General features: G+C 40.6%; 1 protein-coding gene across 6 annotated transcripts in view; it reads right to left on the bottom strand.

Annotated features, from left to right (window-relative positions):
• trpm3 (transient receptor potential cation channel, subfamily M, member 3) overlaps positions 1 to 23,488 on the bottom strand; it is a gene marked incomplete at both ends in the record, with an annotated part of 154,429 nt that overhangs the window by 34,894 nt on the left and 96,047 nt on the right. For all 6 annotated transcript variants that reach the window (XM_080468014.1, XM_080468015.1, XM_080468013.1 and 3 more), the window contains 3 exons: positions 1,201 to 1,273; positions 12,319 to 12,442; positions 13,006 to 13,180. In XM_080468014.1, the coding sequence (XP_080324140.1) occupies positions 1,201 to 1,273; positions 12,319 to 12,442; positions 13,006 to 13,180 (372 nt within the window). The remainder of the gene's footprint in view (positions 1 to 1,200; positions 1,274 to 12,318; positions 12,443 to 13,005; positions 13,181 to 23,488) is intronic.

Below are 23,488 nucleotides of genomic sequence, written 5' to 3' on the forward strand. Positions count from 1 at the left end.
CAGCAAGCCAGACATGAGTAGTCATTTGCTGCATGAGTGTATCATGCTGTATATTTTACTGAGTCACATCTCCAGATTTTATCATACTGTTGCCATTCAGATTTATTATATGTGTGATATGTGGAGGTAGAAGCTACAAAGAAATAAGCCTTTAAATTACAACCTGCTCATCTCAGAGGAACAAACCCCAACACCCCAATGTCTGTGCTGAATTGATAACCGATTCTACACTACTCAATGTTTCTCAGACCCCGAATAGCCAGGGAACATGGGACCTATAAACCTCTGTTACGTTACTTCAAGCTTTATCTTTGTGGCCTGATTCTCAGAATAAAAAATTTAAAAAACTTGTGTGATACTAATGCTCTTCCACGTAAATAAGCCGTTTGTTTTCTGATTTGAAACATATACCTCAAAAGAGATTAGACTTACCACAATTCAAAACCACAAAGTTAGAAAACAGAACTCCGTGCGTATCTGAAACTGTTTTCATAATGCAGCTCAGAAGGTCAGAGGTAGGAGAAATAATGATAATATTAATAATGAGTAAGTAATATTCTCCTTGTATTATGATGGACAGCTCAATGTGGATCGATTCCAGGTCCACATCTGGCTAATAAAAGGAGAACCAACATCCAGGAAATAACAGTAGGTAGCTGTAGCTCAGTGGAGAGTTGAGAGAGTGGGTTGTCTTTCCATCCCAAGGTTGATGGTTCAATCCCCCATCTAGTCCTGATTGTGTGTGAGCAACTTGCACAGCAGCTGTCACAATCGGGGTGTGAGTGAATGGGTGAAAGTAACTAAAGATATATGAAAATATGAGATCTTGTTTGTTTGATTTACCCAGTGCTGTGTATATTGTATTTAATTATTTCTTTTCTTGCATTGAAAACGTGCGTTGGACTTTTTCAGCCGTGTGATGCAGCAAAAACTGACTTAATGGAGCTTTAAGAAAGACATGAAGAGCACAGATGTTTTACTCCTGCGCTCTGAAGTATGTACAACTAAGACATATGTGCTTTGCACAGACACCTAAACTAGGACAGTGTGAGGGATGCGCTCAAAGAGTGTATTGCAGTTCTTTTATGGACAAAATCTTGCAAATAACATAAATCCTCGAAGGTGGCAGTGAAATGGAAGCCACTTACTGTGTTAGATTTGAACTCCAGAAAACACACAGACACACACACACAGACCCACCTTTGAGCAATGCTGTGAGGATGGCAAGGTCAATGTCTTGATGACCCTCCGAACCCATCCGGAAAACTGTTATCTAAGAGTCAATGAGAGAGAGAGAGAGAGAGAGAGAGAGAGAGAGAGAGAGAGAGAGAGAGAAGGAAGGAAGATACAAACGTGAGTGTGTCTGTGGGAGGAGTGTTTGCGACTTTGCACTTGAGTCATTCCATTGTTGCTGGAGTGAATGCATCAAGGCTTAGAGCATAACGACATACAGTCACATCATGAGTGGGAGTGCTCTCATTTTTTAAACACTAACAAAAAAATCTTGCTGCTGAGGTGCTCAGAGGAGGAGAGAGAGAGAGTAGAAGAGAGGGATTTCTCTGATGTACTGTACTGTATCCCCTCTCTAGACTCTGTCCTCTCGTCTCATGTGTAGCGAACACCACAACACTCACATAAGGCTTAGTCACTAGAGGGAAGGATTTGCTCAGAAGGAAACTGAGAAGAGCGGAAGAAAAAACCACGACAAAGGGAGAGATCAAATGAATAAGAACCGCTATCGCTTCACATGACCACGGATCATTCAATACTTTTCCTTTTGCTGTGTCGAACATTTTTTGGGATTTGGCATTGAGAAGGTACTTTACTCTAAGGGCAGTTGAGGTCGTCATCAGTCAGACTTTTCTCGTAGCTGCATAGTTCATATCATTTGTGAGATGAACTAATGGTGCGATGGATGAAAGCCAAAGTCAGCTGAGGAAAAAAACCTGACAAATGGCCAAGCTTTTCTGGACTTTTTATTTTTTTTTAAGTCGGCTATAAAAGAGCATGCGTACACTACCTGGCGTTACCATGTGTGGATGAACACGCTCATGTGTGTGCATGTGTGAAGGGCACCTTGTGGGAGCGGTGTAAGGGAGAATGTGTGTTCTGAATGCCTGATGAGCATTCCCTGTAATCCTTACAACCACCCATCCATCTCCTCCCACATCCCTCCCTGCAGCCCATCTCCCATCCCATCTCCCCCCTCTAAATGGCTTCATTTTGTGGTGCTCGGAAAATCTGCAGGCTTTGCTACTGCTGTTTTTGCTGCCTCCCTTGGGCAATGCTGCAATGTTGTGGGTTAACCCTCCTCTTTATTCTCCTCTTTCCCCCTGTTTCACACAATATTCAACTTCAACTGTAATCCAATTCCCACCGATGATTTACAGTAGAGTCTGTGTGTTCTCATTCATCATTTGTGCATCATATGCTGATGACATGTTGCCTCCACCCTGAGAGAGATATAAGCAATTAGAGAACAAGTAACCTAAGACCTGTGTTAAACTTTGCAAATGCATTTGCTAATAGTTCAGCTCTAAGGTGTATGTTTGTGGCCTTACCCTACTATATTAGTGGGGACCTAAACATGGTTGCAGCATGACTCATTAGGGTAAAAATGGAGGTCCTCATTAGGGAAATCAACACTTTATTAGGTGAGAACATGTGTTACGATCAGTCTAAGGTTAGGTTTGAGTAAGGGTTAGGCAACAAGTTGTAATTTACGAATGTATTCAGAGTAAATCTACAGGAAATGTATGCGAGTCAAACTATTTTTCCCATACAACACATATGAACCCATAAAGCAAAGTGTGTGTGTGTGTGTGTGTGTGTGTGTGTGTGTGTGTGTGTGTGTGTGTGTGTGTGTGTGTGTGTGTGTGTGTGTCTGTGTGTGTGTGTGTGTGTGTGCGTGTGTGTGTGTGTGTGTGTGTGTGTGTGTGTGTGTGTGGTTTGTACTTATCAGTATGTGGTGGCCTCATGCCTGGTGAATCGAAGGCTCTTCCTTCAAGTGAAATAGAAGTGCAATGAGATGTGAAGGTATTGATTGAGATCTTCAACAGAGACACCAATGAATTTTGGTGCAGTGTGTAATTTCATTTGCTTCTCTAAGTTATGTTATCTTGTGGTGTGTGTGTGTGTGTGTGTGTGTGTGTGTGTGTGTGTGTGTGTGTGTGTGTGTGTGTGTGTGTGTGTGTGTGTGTGTGTGTGTGTGTGTGTGTGTGTGTGTGTGTGTGTGTGTGTGTGTGTGTGTGTGTGTGTGTGTGTGGTCTAATTGTGTAGCCAGTGGCTAGATAATTATTTGCTAGAATGCATCTCTGTCAACGCACTAAGGAGGTCGTCTGTTCAACACACGTCTATACACTGACCAATTTTTGTGTGATTGTGTTTTAAATGAATCTTATCCTGGCTCTTATGAGGTCACCTGTAAAGGTCAAGCTATATGTATGACAAAGTGTGATGACAACTGCTATAAAAAAAAAATCCAATGAGACAGATAAATAAAACAGCCAAAGAGAGCGGTAGAAGCTGCCTGCAATTTTTAAAGGTGTGTTTGTGTAAATGTTCCTATTTTAGCCACATGTAGACTATACACTGTACTTGGAGCCTGTAGCCTGATGGAGGGTTTCCCTACGATCTTTGTGAACTAAGATGGATGATGGAGAAATAGATTAGAAAAAATAATGATAGAAGATATTAACTACTGTTTCTAGACCGTCCTCTTCTTCCACCTTTCATCTTTTTCAGCCTCTTATCTTCCAGCAGAACTCCCACTGGCACTGTACCGCCTCATCTTTTGCCTACTTCCTTGATACTTCTTTGTCCCTCTTCACTTCCTTCAATTACACCCCCAAGGTGACCCTGTGGATATGCGCTACCTGTTATCACATGGGCCTGTGTGGATTAGGAACGGCGCAAAAATATCCTCTGCGACCATGCAAGGTTGCTGGTTTAATCTCGACAATCCCACGGAGAGTCATCAATATGTGTGTGCAAACAGAAAGCTTTCTCCCTCATCTATTTTTATCACCTCGTACAAGCAAAGGTGCTCTTGAGTACTTAATGTCAGCAAACAAGTTTAGCACATTAGTAGACACGGCTTCAGCATTTTTATCCCCCCACTCAAGATATACGATCTCCCATCTGATGTATAATCACGCTGTGTTTTGTCAGAAACAGAGAAAAGAATGAAGAGGATGAGCGGTAAGTCGAGGAAGAGATTTGGGAAGACAGACACAGGAGAGCAGAAAAGTGTGAATGCGAGACAGGAAGGCGGGGAATTTAGTGTTGACAAATTAAAGACGGATACATTAAATGGAAAAGGAAAAACAGGCAGTGTGCAATCTCTCTCGGTGCAACTGGGTGCTGTCGCAGGATTTCGCATCTTCAGAGGCGCGAAGCTCCACGCTCAAAGGATCAGAAAACTGCTCTTCACACTCCAATGAGCCAAGCTGATTGCAAAACATTCATCTTCATTTAACGGGCAAAGACCGTGCTGATGCTGGTACACTGATGGCACGGATGTATGATACAAGACACATGGCAGGCACCACACGCAGAAACACATGGCCGTACACATCACAAGCTTTCTTCTGAAGAATTTCCTGCAGCCTTTATTTTGACAATCCAGAAGGCTCGGGGAAAAAAAAGCATTTGACTGCATAAATTTCAGCATAAAATATTTTGATGTGTATTTCCTTCTTTCTTGGTCTAACAATACACCATCCATCTTCAGCGCCCTCACAGCTGAGGAAAAAGAGGAACTAAGTTACTGCACTCATGAAATTTTTAAACGATAAATTGACTTGATGATAGTCAAGGAAGGAGACGTTTCTCTCTGTGTTTCTGTTTGTGGCCCAAACTCTCTGCTGGTTCCTCAATTCCCCCATTTACCCAAACTGCATTTCTCTCATTCCCTCCCTTCCTCCATCTGCCCCTTCCTTCCTTCCTCCCTCTCATGGTCCATTTAAGTCACTCTTTTGCTCTCCTCATCTTACTCCTACTCCTTCTTAGCTTCTCTTGTCAGGGAGGCGGAGGAACATTACGGGCTGCTGGTTCCTCCTGTATTTTTAATCCAAATTAAACATATACGAACTCAACTGCTTTCAATTATTCAGACCGAGCTTTGCGATAGCAGATCTTATACTGCACCTCATAGAGGGAGAACACAGGAGGAAGAGAAAGGAATAGTTACTACTTTCCTAATTGGACAAAAGAGTTGGATTCACATATAAAAGAAAAGGAGTGATGTACAGAGCTGTAATAATATATAAAAATGGAGATTGTCACGTCGGCTCATATCTTTTTTTTATTTGAAATGAATAGAGAACTGTTCCACCTTTGCGTAGATGTGATTAGAGAAACACAATAAGTAATGAGCATACATGAGAAAGATAGCTTCTTCTATTATTTAAAAAAGACAGAAAAATGTGCTCTACTTCAGAATTCCTTTTCATTACATTCATACAATGGGTTATCTATGTAATTCACGTGTTGCCCATACCCTTGATCAGCTTGATTAGCTTTGTAAGTATCTCCTCATCTATTTTTATATTTATAATAATTTATCATCTACCAGAAAAAAAGGGTCCTTACTGAGAAATGAGCCTGCACATGCTAAATGACACCATAAAGCAGATAATTAGGGCTATTGTTTGCAGCCGCAATCAGCACCCCTCCGTTTAATGTCTCACAAAAAACACCAGAATATATTGTTGCTATTTTAGATGTCAAAATCTATCACATGGCATCTTGAGATGACATGAGCAAAAGAAAAACCAAAAAAAAAAGAATTGTGTAAGAACTACTTAAACGCCTAGATGGTGCAAATGTATAGATTTCAGTGTGCGTCCATTATGGATCACAAATTAATTTCCTCTTTACACAAAGCAAAGCACCCTTGAGAAATATGAACAAAGCAGAGACAGCAAGGAAATAACTGAAGCAAAAAATGTTTACATGAATAAACCAACAAGCTGAAAATAAGGAAAAAAGCAAGCCGGCCGTTCTGTGGTCGTCCTCCTTCTCTTCACTTGCCCTCTTAAGTGGAGACGCACACACTCTGTCCCTGTCTCTCTCTCTCTTTCATACATTATCCCAACAGTCAGATTTCGTCCATCTCTTTCTCTCCTACTCCTTGGATTTCCTGCCGCAGAGCCCAAAAAAAGAAAAGAAGAGAGAGAGAGAGAGAGAAAAAAGAGAAAGAAAGCACAGGGCTACTGGCACAGGAGACAATGAGGCCCACACACACTCTCATTGTCCATCTTTCTCTTACACACTCCCTCTTTTCTGACTCAGGCTAAAGGAGGAAACATACCCAGCCCTGATTCCTGACCTGGGTTTTGACATGAGATACTAGTGTAAACTGACTTTGGTGAACAGGTTTTCGCCCCACACAGGACCAATACACACATCACTGCAGCAGTTTGGAAGATCTGTTCAACAAACTGCTCATAATACAACATCTTGCTTAAACCCAATTTCAAGGTGGAGGTAACACATTGACTAACAGCAGTGTTGAGTGCGAAGTCTATTTAAAACTTCGAGATATATTTCGATCCCCTGTGCTGTTATTCTTGTGAGGTTTTTTTTACCCCCCTAAAAAACAAGAGGGTAAAATGCAAGCTGTACATGAGCTTTGTTCTAGCTGCAAGAGTTTCCTGTTCACGTTGGTAATCAACAGTTTTTAAGGTTTCCAAAAGGTCCGTCACACATTTTGCTCATAATGTGGACCTCGAAGGACTTTTTTTTCTTCCCTAAATTATTGCTGATTTCCAATTTCACAGACACTGTAAAACTAGTGTAAAAAACTACTTTCCTCAAGAAGTAACAGTGAAGTTCTACAAAACCTCCTTCATACAGAAGCAACAAATGTATAGTCCGACGCTGCAGACTCAGCATGTGAAACATTAAAGAGTTAAAAATAAGAAGGTTGACCTTGATCTCAGTCGACAGTTTCCATTACAGACCAGCATTAGACTAAGTACAATATCTGATCATAAGTTAAATCACTGACTGCAGCTCAGGCTAAATGCTGAGCAGGTCAGAAAAAAGGTAAAGTCACTAAAAGAGAACATGGAAATTTCACTGAAGGGCATTACTAACCTTTTATTATTAAACTGCTTTTCATGCTCAGGGGAGGGCAGTATCTTTGCTCAATCACACCAGAGAGTTTTGCCTTACAGTCTTGCCTTTCCTCAGTCACACATGTACGCACTCTACACTAGGAGCTTCCAGCTGGAGTCAATGCAGAAAGCCCAGCATGAGCAGCATGTTCACAGAGCATCAGCTCTTAAGCCCTGTGTGGGTGCTGCGTTCAGCAACAGTATGAAGTTGTTGGTAAACTTTGCTGCACTTCTCTGAAGTTTTCTTGTTACACACAGTCTTATCAGTGTCCTTGTCCTATTCCTGACACAATTCTCTACAGCCGTCTGGTTTTACTCCAGCTGTCGTCGCTCTGGCTGTGCCTGCTCCTCCCATAGCACATCGTCTTCACTGCAATCCAAAGCATTCAAGCCGCAGCATTTTAATGCCTTTATATAGCTTGTTAACAATAACTCGCAGCACTGGTCGCTGGCTTCCTATCCCCCCCGTATGATCACCAAGATTGACTGACTCAGTCAGGTGGATGTATCCAGCATGTTCCTCGTGTTTCCGAGTCCCCGGGCTGTTGTTATGCTGAACTCAACATAACAGGACACTGAATATTAGATATTAGACCTCGGATATAAGATTAACCCAGTTTTTAAAGCCCATTTCCAGAAAATAGATCTGTCTTCTATTTGGATTAATATGTAACTACTTGCTTTAAATAATTTACACAATAAAAATGCCTAATGTTTCTTTCAAAGAGCGTGTTAGTCAATACTTGGAAAAAAAAAGCCAGTGAACTGGTGGTTTAGTTAAATTAATGTTAGTTCACCTTGTTCACCTTAGTTCTTGTTATTTTCTGCATGACTGCCAAAAACTGCATCCGCATTACAGGAGTGACTTGTCAGAAATGACTGCTTCACTCAAAGAGACCAAAACAATGTGCATGCAGCATCTAATCAAAGTAACTTTTGAAGTAATCCCACGACATTTAAAAGTAGATGTAAATACAATGTCTTTGTGGCTGCGTGTGTAAAACACAAAGATTATCTTGTGTTTCGTTACAGGAATAAAATTTGAGCACTTTTGCTGTTTGTGCGGACAGCTAGATTGGATAATCGGAGAGTATCTGTTCTGTCAGATGTGGTCGAGACTGGCGAGACGCTCCCTGCGCAGACACGCAACGAGTGCAAACTGGAGGGGATCGTCCCTGTAATGCTTGTCAGACTGATAAAGAGGAGGGAAGTTAAGTCACCTGAGCATGAGAGACAGTAAAGGTGCCAGACAGCAGAGAGACGTCACATCTATTACTTGTGTGTTTTATGTCACAAGTGAATGTTTCATGGTGTTATTGAGAATAGAAGAGAAAAGTTCTTCACATGGTCATACACAAATTAAGAAGCAAAGCACTGAATAGAAGCACTGAATCATAATGTTTAATCTTCTTGCACTCTGCTATCTAAATCATGCAGATGCAAGTTTACACAGCAGCTGTGCTGACTCCTCCAACTCGAGCCACAGTGTGAAGGTTAAAAGTGCCTTTTCACTAGGAATCCTGCATAACTAACATTTCCTCTTCACAAGATACATAATTGTTCTGTTTAAAGCTGATATGTTAGCGTGGGGGTGAAGCACCGACTGCTAATATTGCCTTGGGTATAGCCTTGATAATAGTCCTGTAAATTCACACAGGCAGCGTCAGATTATCTGAGTTTTACAGCTGCTCCTGCTGAATGATTCACACTCGATTGTTCAGCTCTGGTGTATTGTGTTCAGAAGTTACGTCAATGTGAGCGTCGGTCCGGCGCAGCAATCCCACTGAGGGTGCAATCAATCCACCGTCCTCTGCACAGAAAAGGCGTGCAGCGGTGTGCTGAGTGTGAACATACAGTGTGTTTGAGCGGGGATCTGAATCACTGTGGTACAATTTGAAACAAAACAAAAAAACAAAAAACAAAAGTATTACCACACAGTTTCACAACAATAAATCCAATCATTGCCAAGACAGAGTTTGGCGCACCGCTCCCAAACATCACAGTCTTTGTGTTTCACGGTGGTGGCTTGGCAGGTGTGTGTGGCTGGCCTTGTTCTTCTATACTAATGGGGACATCATACGGATTGCACACTGATGGAAGTGGAGGTCAGCATAAGGGCATGAGTGAGCCGAGGGCAACTATAAGTACTGAATCATTTAAAAGAGAATTTAAAACATCCATCTAAGCTTGACTTTCAATTCTTCGATGGTTTATTTATTAAAACTGATTTATTTTCACTTTTATCAGTTTAACCATCTCATTGTCATACTAATATTTTATGTCCATACTTTTGCTGTATACTTTTTTTAATCTGGTTTTTCCCAGTTTGACTTTGCTTTGAATGTATTCTCATATTTAATCTGTTTTAACTGTCTTCTACTTTCGACGGGTTTTGACAATCATTCTCAGTTTATGTTTCAATAGCAGTCTGTTATGTTCTTGTCTTGTAATTTTCATTTATTTCTTTGTTCTTAATTGCCTTGTTATCAAAGTATGAAGCTTCCTGTGGACCAATCTGCACAGAAAGTGCTTAAAAAATTAAGTTTGATTGTTTTATCACTTTTGTTTGGTCTAAACGCTGGGAGAACACATTTACGAGTGGTGTGTGATCATCCTTATGGGGCAAAAATGCAAGTTCCCTTAAGTATTTATAAGAATTGAAATTGTTGAATTTTTATTTACTTCTTGATTACACGGCTACAAACACAGTAAAGTTAAGTTCAAGTTTACGGTTAAGCATTTATTTTAATGGTTAGCAATTCAGTGTTGTATTCAGGACTTCAATATTTTAATGAGTAAACCCCACAAAGTAAAACCACAAGGATGTGCGAGTGCGTGCGTGATATTTAATGCACATGTAATATGAAAGACTATCAGCTGGTAGGTGAGCACAAGTCACTGTTCCGGCAAATATTCTCTCCATTACAAAACATACGACACATTATATTCACACAATAATGTTCAGGTAAATTAAACCCTGAACGTAAACACAGCCGTTGTTTTATCATCCTCAGGCTGATGATCTAAGTTCATTTTTGAAAGACTTCCTCCACATTCATAAACCATCAAAGCTCGAAGTGAACTTACACAAAGCAGGGAAAAATCATCATAACTCACCTTAAACTCACAACATGTAGTGATTGTCAGGATTTGCCTAATGATTGGTCACTAATTAATGGGCAGATATCAAACATTTGATAATGTAAGTCCATGACTTCACTACAGACATTGTTCACTACATTGTGTCCATCACAAATGTTGGATTAGTAGCTAGAGCAGGGGTGTGAAACTAATTCCTGAGGGCGGCACATTAAAAACTAGGACTATAGTGTAAGGCTGAGCGAGGAGTTTGACTGAATTCTACTAAATATGTCCTAGAAAAATCAGAAAGTCGGATGGTTTCAACGATCTACTGTTTTGCACTATTTCAAGTCATATTTCAAACACACACCCACCCACGCACAAATAACATAAAAATAAAAGTTACTGTCTTGAGACTGAAAGCAAAGCAGCTGCAGTGAATGAATCATGTATGCTAATCGTCATACGTAGATCCCTCGTGGGTTGCTCAGGGACAAGCAGGGGGCCACATGAGGCGAGCCGTACAATGCCCAGGTCTGAACTGGAGGGTAAGCCTCTGTGCACACATTTATCAGCAGCCTGCGCTGGAGAGCTTCGTGATGACGTCACTCTGCGTTGGTGCCTGTGTCTGTTTACAGAGGTATGATCGGGTCACCTTCATTTTAAACTACACTTAGTCAGATGCAGCGTTTCTCAAATAGAGGAATTAATGCCCTCGGGATACTTTGGAGTATTCCAAGGGTATGTGAGCTTTTTTTACTTATTGGATTGAAACATTATTATTCATGCATAACGTATCAAGTATTTATGCTATATTGTGACTCATAAAAATGTTAAAAATATGCAAAAGAATAACATTTTATTCTCAATATTCTTTACAAGGAATCACTAATTGACTTACTTTTAGTTGTAAGCTAACTTACTCCATAAAACAATATTGTAGTAGTAAACTTTTTAGTAAAGAAACTCCCCTCTATATATATATTTTTTAAGTTTTTTCTTTACTGCACAATGACTGTCATGGATGAATGTCTGTTAACACAGTAATTTGTTTTAAACATTTTAAATGTTATATGATAAAGTAATAAGAAATATTGACAGCATGGTGCGTCATTGTACATCCTTATATTGATTCATTTTTAAAGATTTTTTTTGCACTTTTCAAGAGGTGTATGACTGGAAAAAATGATTGATAAAGTGAATAAAAAAAATGTAGCAAAGCATAAAGAGAAAAAGAGAAAATACAACTTATCCATAATCACTACTAATCTAGCTTTTACCTTGATGATTTATGGATGATATTCATGCTTCTTGTTCTTTGAATGCAAAAAATCTTAATGTTATTACCACAGACACACACACACACACACACACACTTCATTCTTCATTATCCCTCATCCTAACCGTAATCTCACTCTTACCTTAGTTAAATTTTAAAACATGTCTTCACCTACAAACGTGATCATTTTCCTTATGAGGACCTCGTTTTTGTCCCCACAAGGACGACTGCCTATAATCTGAGTGTGTACACAGATTTCATTCATCACAATAGTAATAAAGACAAATGCATGTACGCAAGCATGCACGCCAAAAATGAAAGGTTGGCTTCTTGTGACGGACAGAGCTTTAAAGGGGCAGATACACTTCTCCAGTTGACAGCAGTGGGGTGTGAGTGTGACCACTGTGCCCGACAGGACGTGTTTCATTACTTGAATACTGCCAAAAGGGGTGAAGACTCTTAAGGTAGAGGCCGTTTGGTACCAAACGTCATCTGAATACATTTACATTCACTTAACATTACATGTCATACATAAAAGATGGGGCAATAATTGCTTCAATGAAAGTTTCATGATGGGAATGCTTCATTTGACAAATCCACTTTGTTCCTCCTTCACATATTTGTAATTTTTTGGCTTCATGCAGCAGAGACATCAAATACATGGAGTTATTGGTGAGACTGGTGGTTTAATGGTATGTCTGAGAACGCACTGCTCATCATTTCTGTGTCAGTACGGTATATAACATGGACGGATTGATGAGTGTATGCGTACAGCATATATCCATTTGCAAATGTGTTGCGAGTGTCTGTATGAAGAGAGGCTTCAGTCTGACTCACCAGTTCCTTCTTCTTCATGCACTCCATGAGAATGATGAACAAATGTTGGGCCTGCGTGCGGCTGTAGGTGAACGTCTTTTGGATGGTCACCAGCAACTGGTCTCTTAGAGACTCATTAATTATGCTGCAGAGGCAGAGAGGTGTGGAGAGAAGAGAGTGAGTGTCAGGGAAAGGGGGTCAGATGGAGGTAAGGAGAAGAAAATGGTAACAGGCAAGCAGGCAAATTAGATTTGTTTGCCAGTAAGTGAAACCAAGGTTGACTGGGACTCCCAGCTCAACTATCTCTGAGTCCTTGGTGAGCTGTAAATATGCAAGTCTGCCTTCATCTGTCACTGGATATAGGAAGCTGTAACTGTAGTTAGGGATTTCTTTGAGAAATACAGCTAAAAATCTCTGTTGTGCAGTTATTGAAGCAGTATATCAGGATGTTTTGGTTTTTTTTTTATATTCTTGCACCGCTTCCAGATTTTATTCTCATGCCACATATATTTCCTCAAGCGACACAGCAGAGTAAATATCCATTTAAAACTCGAAACTGAAATACATTACAGATAAATTCACCAAACAGTTTGTTGAAAATATTTTCTCAAGATCTGCAGTGCAGAAGAGTTTCCATACAACATGAAGCATGTGCTTTTAAGAGTTTGTCCTTGAACTGCTTTATGATGTGCGCATGTGAGTGCGTACCCTCCCTCCTCAGAGTATTTGTGTCCAAAGGCCAAGATGTCCGAGGCTCTGCCGCTGCCATCGCACACCACCACAGGGACCGGAGGAGTGTCCCTGAGGTACTCCAGCACTATGGAGATCACATTAGGTCCTCCTTCTACAATCAGAGCCACCACTGGCACACCCTGACCGATGCCTGCACGAGAAAGGGCGAACAGAAGAAACAGAAGGTCAAGGGTGATTAAAACAGGAACACAGGAGTCAGGAGACTGAGCAAACATTTGAAAAGAAGGCAAGAAAAGACAAAAACAAAGTGATGATTACACTTCACTGTGTGAGATCTAGAAATAGAAAAGGTGTTCTAAATTTGTGAACAAAGTGTTGAAGTGACGTCTGCAATATCACATGAGTCTGTTGTCAGAATTCTCTCTAATTATAGCCACGAGGTCTTTTAAAAAGCACCAAAAATATCAGGCCAAGTTTGTGCTTTGTGATCTCTGTGGGTGAGCGAGTGAATGAGTGAGTGAGTGTCCGTGAGAGATAGAGAGCGAGAGGCACAAAGCGTTTTGCTTGTCCTTTGTTTCACACAAACACTCTCTTCCTGATGATCACTGGCGTTTTGACCAATTGTGTAACTAAAGCAGGTGGCTTTCAATATATATTGAGCGTAAATCTCTCTGTGAACACTAAAGCTGCAGATCTGATTTGCAGATTTCAGAGGTAATACCGTGTTCTCAAGGGGCCTTCATTATTTCTGCTGGTCTTTTTGTCTGTATTATACTTCTCTTAATACCACTGAACAGGGCCTTAAACCATCATAACTCCCACAAACCCCCGAGTCTCATCCTCTCTTACCCCCTTCAGTCCAATCAATTTTCTAAATCATTTTACCCTGAGCCTGCTCTCTGTCTCACTTCCTGCCTTCCTCTCTTTAATCTCCATAGTGACTCTTCCCACTCTCATGGAGTCTGTTTCGTGAGGTTGTGCCTCACACTGGGTGTTTTGACTCAACTAATTCAAAAGATGTGTAACTGCCTGATCTGTCCCTCATGCTGGTCTGCATAATTCACCGAGGAAAGAGCGTGGTCTGTCTCCGAAACACGCAGACAAATGGGCACGTACAAGTGCGTGCTTACATGCTGCATGCGTGTGCTCACACAAGCTCGGGGGCCACGCACGTATTCAGAAGTGTGCACCCGTCATTACGTTTGCCTCACAGAGCCTTGTGCGGCCTTGCAACAGGGACAGTTACATAAGAAGAGTATTTTCGGGGCCTTGCCTACTTCAAAGAGGTAAAACGTCACCGTGCCACAACACATCACACGCCCATGAGAGAGGAGCAAAGTAATGACTTGCATTTTCAGTCTGACGCTTCCATTTCTTCTGAATGCCTATTTCTGTTGTTACCTGCAGTGTGTGTGTGTGTGTGTGTGTGTCAGATCAGGGATTGATATTGATGATGAGTGAGTTCAGGGGCGCATCGCCACAGTATCCAAAGTGGATTATTGTTCAACTGAAACCCACCGAGGAGCAGATGAGGAGGGAAAAGCGCAGCTGTGTCACGGTTAATTGGTCGCTGGGAATTCTGTCGGTGAGGAGAACAAATTTGTGAGTGGTGTCTGATCATCCTTATGGGGCCAAAATGCAACATTCTTTGAGTATTTATGAGTGTTGAAATTTATTTATTTGTAATAATTTTATGATTTTAGGGCTAATACACAACAAGGTGTTGTGGAGTTCCAGATTTAGGGTAAAACATTTTTTGTTTCAGTGACCTATTCAGGAATTCAATAATTTACTGAGTAGAGTGTGTGTGTGTGTGTGCTTTTTAAGAGGCATACATTGGTACATTTGGTGCTGTTGAATGTCAGTAGTATAGTGTAATGATAGTATCGTATAATAATCTTGGAAATGTGACTCCACTTTAAAATATTGTGAGTTACCTTTTGAAAAAATAGTTAAATAGAAATATGAAAGGCAAAAATTATGACCTTGAGAACGATTAAAGACGGTTATTATCAGTGCTGCATATTGGCAAGAAATCTGTGATAGATTCAAAAGTACAGGGGTTCTATTGAATGATATTTCAGCATAACATTGCCTTTTTACAAAGAACAATACCAGTACAGACAACAAGGTGGTAAAAACAAGAAAAAAGTTGGTTAAAGTACCAAAGAAGGGCTGCAAGAACAAATAATGTCATTATTGACCCTCGGGGAGAGAAAATAATGATCTGTTGTTGCATAATATATATAGACTTTAACAGTGTGAAGTGTATTGGGAGCTTTTAAAAGCAGTGGGAACATGCTACATAAATGAAACCTATTTATCATTTCAATGAAAGGTTTTTGTGTGTGTAAAATAAAGAATAATGTTTTTTTCCTTTCTCAGACTTGCTTATTGAAAGTCTATATAGTTCTCAGGAGTTCTCAGGGCTTAAAACTGTGAGTTTGATGTTGATCCTGGAAGTCTGCGCTGGAACTTTAGCTCTGAACGCAGCAGTGTTGATGTCTGCCAAATTGTATTCTTTAAATGTAATCCTGAAAACTAATCCTCTTAGAAAGCAAAGAGGTCCTTGAATTATTTCATCTGCAGAGGCAAATTTCGAAATTTGACGTCTTTTCCATCAAATAAAATTCTGACTGTATGAAGACTTACAACATGACTATGTGAGCGAGCGCCTAAGAAACAAAGAAAAACAACATGTTGTTCCAGACGGACAAAAAGAGCTAGATAGCTAATCTCTGTTAGATTTTACAAGCGTTTATCTTGGCAGTGCAAACGACTGCTCTCCAGAAGATTGTTGCTGGGTGTTTTCTTCTTTTCATTGCTTTGTATAAACTTCACTTCACTTCGTTTCGGTTTGTTTCATTTCTTTCTATAAATTCCAGTTTATGTTTCTTGTTCAGTGACTGAAATGCGACTCGACTCTCTATTGATGTGGGGAAATCATATAAGCCCCGAAATAAACTCTAGAACTGCATCCTAACACTAGTGATACTGAGGTTATGGTAATGGATATTTAAACATATTTAAAAGATTAAAAATATACTGAACTGTTTACGGTATATAAACATTTGCAAAACAATTTGAAGACTCTCTGTCCTAATGCATTCATCGTTTCAATTCCCATTCCTACACTGACTATACCCATGCTCCTCTGACACATAACAACACATCAAATACCACAATCACGACACCCCCATTCTCTCCTTGCCTCCCCTGCCTCTGCTACATCATCCGCAACCAACTGTCTACACCTGGTCCCACCGGAGGAAGGCCAACAGTGGGAAAATAGAGGCAGGGGAAAATACAAGAGGTGATCAAAGATTTTTCGATATCCACTCAGCCGGTGAGATGAGGAAATAACCAGAAACACCAGGAATTAGGGAGGGGGAAAGTAGCGTGTTATTGAGGCACACATAACATGCTTAAATGGTTCTAGTTAAAGATTCAGCAATGACTCATCCAGCGTGTGTGTGTGTGTGTGTGTGTGTGTGTGTGTGTGTGTGTGTGTGTGTGTGTGTGTGTGTGTGTGTGTGTGTGTGTGTGTGTGTGTGTGTGTGTGTGTGTGTATGTGTGTGTGTGTGTGTGTGTGTGTGTGTGTGTCTGTGTGTGTGTGATGTTTGAGTTTGTACTTCTATGTGTCAAACTAGAGTAAGTGACTGGAGGAGGTCTGCTACAGCATGCTGGCCCTTGTCTTTGCACCTCCTCATCACTCCTCCAAAAATAAAAGCACACATCCATAAATACCAACGACAAAGAAGCATCACGTCTGTGAGGGACACATGACTTGACAGGCAACAGAACAGAAGGTCGGAGGGCATCGGTACACTGAGAGGAGAGCACTTGTTTTTCACTCAGGTAGTGACAAGAGACCTAAATAAAGGAGTGGAAGTTGTGTCACATGGTAGTTTGGTGTTTTTGAACCAGTGATTTGAGTCTTTTTTTAAAGATAGTTAAATTGATCTTAGCCCAGAATTAATGCAGGCTGTCACTGACCAGGAAATGGCATTTACATGTTAATAAATAATAATAGTAAAATAAATAAATAATAAAAACAGCTAGAAAACTGTGGTGACATGAATTGTACCTTTGTATTTTAGTGTTTATTTACGTGTGTGTGTATTTACGTGTGTGTGTGTGTGACTGTGTGTGTTTGGGGATTTACCACCATTGTGGGGACCCAAATGTTGTTATTTTTTTTACTAAGAGACTTAATATAGAGAATTGTTATCCCTGTGGGAGCAAACAGCAAATCTCCACAAGAAAACTAAAAAAGTGAGAAGATGTTTTAAGCTTAGACCGAGGTTAGGGTAAAGAAAGGAGTCATTACAGTGTAAAGTGTAAAGTACCTCAGAAAGACTTACTTCCTGTATTTCTTTAAATAAAACAATGCCAATGCCAGATCTGGGGAAAGATTTGTTGACAGGAGTTGTGTTTTAATGAAGCTGAGCATCCTTTTCCTTGGAAAACACATTTTATCAATTTGTTGCTGTTTTATCTGATGCCCCTTCATATCGCAATCTGTGTATACAGGAGGAACTTATGGATAAAAACAAGTTTCATTTTCAAGATGCCTACATTAGATTACTAAAGGTTCACCCATTACTGACCTGCACCTGCTCAAATGAATAGTTAATAAAGGAATAAGAGATGTCATCTGGTTAAACCACCTTCAGAGCACAGAGACCAGATACATGAATACAAAAAAGGAGAGAATGCATCTGCCTTTTCAAATTGAATGTGTATGTTTAAATGCTCCTAAGAGGGTCCTTTTCAGACAGCTGTCTCATTAAAGCAACAAAATAAACTGACTCCGGCAGTTTTTACTCCAAACATTTGCCAAGTTGTTGTGACATGCTCATAGTCGATAAATCCAATGAATCCATATGTTTGAATTGAGACTTAATTCCATACAGCCTGGGAAAACCAAGATTAAATGCAGTCAATACTGGGATCTTGCCAAAGGCGAGTCCCACTTATGCATGAGTGTAAATCAGACTGAATTAAACCTCATTTCCTATTCTGATACAAGTCACTTTGAATTGCAAGTATAAATGGGGCTTCAGTTTACGGCTTTTAATCCAGTTCTTGTGTGAGGGTTTGACTCGTCCTTGCCAAAACATTTTGGATTCAGCTCGTGTAACTTTGCATCAGCGACTAATGAGTTACAATATATTTCCACTCCTCACTGGCTTCAACTGAACCATAAAAGCAACAATAAACACGCCACAAACACTACGGTGCCCTCCTGTGTGGTCACCTTGTTTCAACTTTCAATGCGGACTGGGTTGTAAAAAAACTGAGTGCATTTACACAAGTGCTCTACCAAATTCCTTATTGTTTTACAACTATACACATCTGACGTACGCCAGTAAAGACTTTTATACTCCAGTCAACATTTTAATTAACTATTTCATTTTTTTTAAATCTCAGAATTAACAAGAAATGTTCATAAAACATGATTTAGATTTATTTCCAACTGCATATGACAAGTAGCAAGACAGCAAGTTTCTTTGTACTCCCACTAATTATATCTTGATTTATGTGGCGACCATCAGGGACAGCCCCGTCCAAATGTTGGGAAGCGGTAAACGAAAGTTTCTTATGTCTTTTGGGACATTTTGATGAATTTTTATTCAGATACCTTCAACTCAAGTTAATACCAACCATGACAATGGATGTTAGAAAATATAGAACATGACGTTAATTAAACTTTAACGCCCGTTTTTAAACTGTGTGAGAAAATCCCAAGGAGAAAGCCAACACACACAAGGCCTCAAGCCCAGACTGGGACCAGGGACCTGGGACTGCTGTCCACTACACCACTGGCAGTCCTTGTAGTGGAACACAAATAAGGTGCTGACTTGTGTGAGCAATACAATACATCACAAAACACATGTTAGACAACGCTGAGGTCTATAAACAAGAAATGGCCCGGCCGCCAACTCATGAGGTCCAAGTTGCTTGAAGTCTCCACTTAATAGGTCAAAGCATAAAAATAGGAGGTATAAAAAAAATGTGAATCAAGGCAGCTTTTTGTCCAGTGCACATTTCTCCTTCTTGAACATTTCTGACCTTCTCTACAGTGTCGTAAGCCACACACTATAGTTCCAAAAGACCACATTTCACATTGCTGATCATGCACTCAGATTCTTTCCACACCACCTGACATGTTGCCATCCATGCACGTCCTCAACCTGGAACCATACCTGGAGCAGGTCTGGATCAAGCTCACTTCTGACTCTGCTATCTCTCCACCACAGGGTGGAACACTCTGGCGGTTCATGTTCATCATTTTGACATGTTTTGTGTATCCATTAGTGCATGAACACACCTCTCACCGCGATGGCGTCAATCGTACCTAAACTGCCTCCGTTTGTCTATATTCTCATGGCTGTAAATGTTTTTATCTAAAGGTTCACTCCCACAGCACCAGCTCAACCCCTGGCGATGTAAAAAGTGATCAATGCAGCAGCACCACCACAGATCAGAGGGCTCATGGAAACCGAACATTAATTCAAAATTAAGTCCACAATTAATGTAAACATTTCAATAGTATCTGGGTGGAATTGTTTGAACAGTATAATTACGGGATTACATTATGTAATACTCTCCAACTGCTAGAGTCTGATTGGATCAGTCAAGTTAAAGGATAGAGTGGGAAAAAAAAGGTTAATAGGGTGAGCTCATGAGTGAGAATAAAGCTGTATGACTTATTAAAGCCACCAAATAAAATGGTAATGTGAGTCGCACAAACAAAAAAAAAGATTTTCATTGAAGTTAATAAACTACTGTGTTATTTCCAGCAATGTTCAATAAACATGCCCACTTTATCTTGTGAATTCTTCAGTTGACATTAACTCAACATGGGAAGAAACGTGAAGAAATGGAAAAGTTATCAAACCATTTGTCTGATAAAGGGTTAAAAGAAGAGTGGTGCAGCCCTCTTGAGTTTCCACGCACCATAGCTTAACTGTAATTTCTTCTACATGTGCTGGTGGAGGTCATAATGTCGCGGCTAATCTGCAACGCAAGGTCTTACTGGTTCTGGATTCAATTACCCCGGCCACTTCTTTCACGTATGCTGTGATTAATGAAACCACAGCTGCAGCAGGGTCAGTGAAGGTTACACAGTAGCACTCCCATGCCTGCACCCACATGTGCACACATCTTCAGTGAACTCATGCACTTTTTTCTCATATTCAAAGCGATTCAGGTGAAGGGGAAGAGAGCTTACTGAAGTATGAATTTTTCATTCTCCAACACCTTATCTATATGAAAATTCTCAATCCTGATTTAACCTGGCATGTGTGTTTATATTTAAATTCTCCTCTGTGTAAAAAACAAAGAGCCACGGTCAATAAGATACAAGGCATTCTTATTTACCTCTTGTTCAGTTTAATAAGAAAACATTCATGGATGAAGCCTATTATGCTGTTCTCCTCCACTGCCTTTTCACTTTTTCTCTTTCACCTCGCGGTAATGCCTTGCCTCACTGCTTGCATCAGCTGCGACTCACTTCCTTTGCGCGTAACATAATTCCCTTCTCTCTCTTTGTGGGCCCTCAATCCCCTTTCTGTGTCTTCATTTTCTCACTCTCCCCTCTAACAGTGTCCATTTTCTGTCCCTCTGCAGCAGGTGTCTGATTAAAAGGCATTCGGCTCGAGACGTGTCAAAAGGGCTGTGCAGTGATTGAACCAACTGTGCTGAATGGTGCCAATCATTTCATTGATTTTCTTCTTCCTTGGCTTACCCGCTTTTTACCAGTTTCAGGAAATGGGGAGGAGATCAAAGAAATATCCCCTCAGGTGACTGTGTGGCCATTCAGCATTTTCAGAGTCAACAGTCGCGTTCGGACTTAATTATGCAGTAAATCGTCATCGCGCATGAACTCTTCCCATCTCTTCTCATCTGAAGCCTCCCCGGCTACCTGCTTGAAATCCTTGTGATCTTTAGTTTAGTCAGTTGAGTTTACGGGACACATTCAGTTCAATTTAATCTCAACTCGGCTGGTAGCTTCGTGGCCTATAAGTACAAACTCAATATTTTCCCTTTGTTTTAGTATGCAAGGAAATAGAGCATTTACTGGCAATGTCCACATTTAATGCAATGTTGACTTTATTTCACAAGAATCAAAAGTGCAATCTGAAATCTCACAACTTCACTTCAGAGTGTGTTTGGTAAAAGCCTGTCGCTCCTCAGGACACAGCATTTCTACATTTCACCAAGTCAGCATCATAGTATGGCTTTGACACAAAAGGTATCTCACGAGCGATGAGCTATGAGCATTGATGCGATTTACCGTTCCAGGTCTCAGCGTTAGAATAGAATAGAATTTATTGATCCCAGAGGAAAGTTCTTGTAGCATAACTCCACACAGAAAAGCACAAAGAATAACTAGCATAGTAGTTAAAATATTGATGCAACAGAATAAAGTTACATACGTAATGTACCGTAATTTCCGGACTATAAGCCGCTACTTTTTTCACACGCTTTGAACCCTGCGGCTTATAAAATGACGTGGCTAATTTATGGATTTCTACGGGTTAACGGGCTTCATTGCCATCAGATTCTACTTCCGCATGTCGATACTTGCTGTTTTGAGCCTCTGCTTCTCAAAAACTTGTCCTAAAAGGGATATTTCTGCTCTTCGTGACCTTGTCTTGTGCTGCTTTCCGTGGTCCAGAACTCCAGCAGCTGACAGTTGTGAGGGATGCATTCAGGTGCATCACGTAAAGCCGCCCTGCTGGACTCCGTGGCTGAGAAATCTTTCTCCTCAGAATCAAAATCAGCAATTTGTCGATAAAAAACTTTATCAACAGAGATAAAACCCTGTGATTGTGTATTTCTCATTCTCTCTCTCTCTCTCTCTCTCTCTCTCTCTCTCTCTCTCTCTCTCTCTCTCGCTCTCTCTCTCGCTCTCTCACACACACACACACACACACACACACACACACACACACACACACACACACACACACACACACACACACACACACACACACACACACACACACACACACACACACACACACACACACACACACACACACAGAGGCACCACATATAGACTGTCCAACCTGTATATCTGTTGGCTTTGTCCATCATCATCATCATCATCATCATCATCATCATCATCATCATCATCATCATCATCATCATCATCATCACCATCATCACTACCTCTCAGGCCAAGTTCTGTTTACACCAAAGCAAGAGCTGTCCCTTTTCATGTTGTTGTCCTCCCTTCACTGTGGAGGGGACAAACCTACTGGAGGTGACAGCTTTCTACAAAATAAAATTTACAGTTGGGACATGAGGAGAAAGAGTACAGTGGAAAATCCAAAGTTGTATGTAAAATGGTGTTAAGAGGTTTGGAAACTGCAAAACAGGGGTCCTGTAACAAGTTTTGACAGGTGCCAAATGTGCTCACATAACTCCAGATGGAAGGTCACAATGTGTAGAACGACCAGACATATCAGGTGGAACAAGGTGTAAAAATGTAGCAGGATTTCAGACAAATTGCCAAGACAAATAACATTTAGAGAGAAATTGTTTTCTGTGCAACATTTTCTATGCCTGAATATGTCTCAATATTTGATATACAGGATGGATTTGAAAATCTATGTCATAATATTGTGAAGTAAATTGTATTGCTACAGCGCAGTCACATAGCAGTAGCCACTGCAAAGAAATTCACACAAGCACAGGAGGATTAGCAAAAGGATTGCACAGACATTAAAAAAAATAAAAATACCACGGGGGAGATTAGACATATTTGTGCACCGCACTTCTTTCATCTGGAGTTTGTGTGCAAAATATGGGAATGTGTGTTACAAAGTGTGAATGACCTGGTGGGTATGTGTGGTTAACAACACGTACGTTGAGCCATTCAGGCCAACGTGTGTCTCTGCCCTCAGCATTTTTTCACTCCTTTCTCTGACACCACTTCAGGCTACCCTGCTGTGAGGAAAATTGATGGTTTTCTTGATTGACTGTGGACAGACAATCAAATCAAGGATTTAGCCTCGTATGCACACCTTGAAGAGAACAATGACACAAAGGTATAAATGTTCACGCATGATGTGTATTTGTGCTGAAGATTTATATAAACTGCTTAATACAACTCATATTTCTGTTTTAAACATCTTTCAGTTGAGAAAATCTGGCTCCTGACACGAGTTGCATCACTTCATGCTATTCACAGGTACTATATGTACCGGTGCTCGATTGAGTTTAATGTATTCATTTTGTGTGCCAGAGCACTTCGCCACCAGAGGCAAGTCACCAGGCCGTATGGCAGGTTATAAAGCTAAAGCTGGTTATCAGCACAACCTCAGACACTGCTGAGGTTAAGGTTAGCAGCTGATATGCAGCACACATGCTCACCTGTCCATCCATCATATGTCTATAGCTGCTTTACAGCCAAGGGTTTAGGGTCCACGCGGTATTCCCCCATCACAAAGCTAACGCAGAGACAGAAAGTCACAACTAAATC

The sequence above is a fragment of the Lipophrys pholis genome (assembly GCF_963383615.2).
Source record: "Lipophrys pholis genome assembly, chromosome: 7".
In the NCBI taxonomy this organism is placed as follows: domain Eukaryota; kingdom Metazoa; phylum Chordata; class Actinopteri; order Blenniiformes; family Blenniidae; genus Lipophrys; species Lipophrys pholis.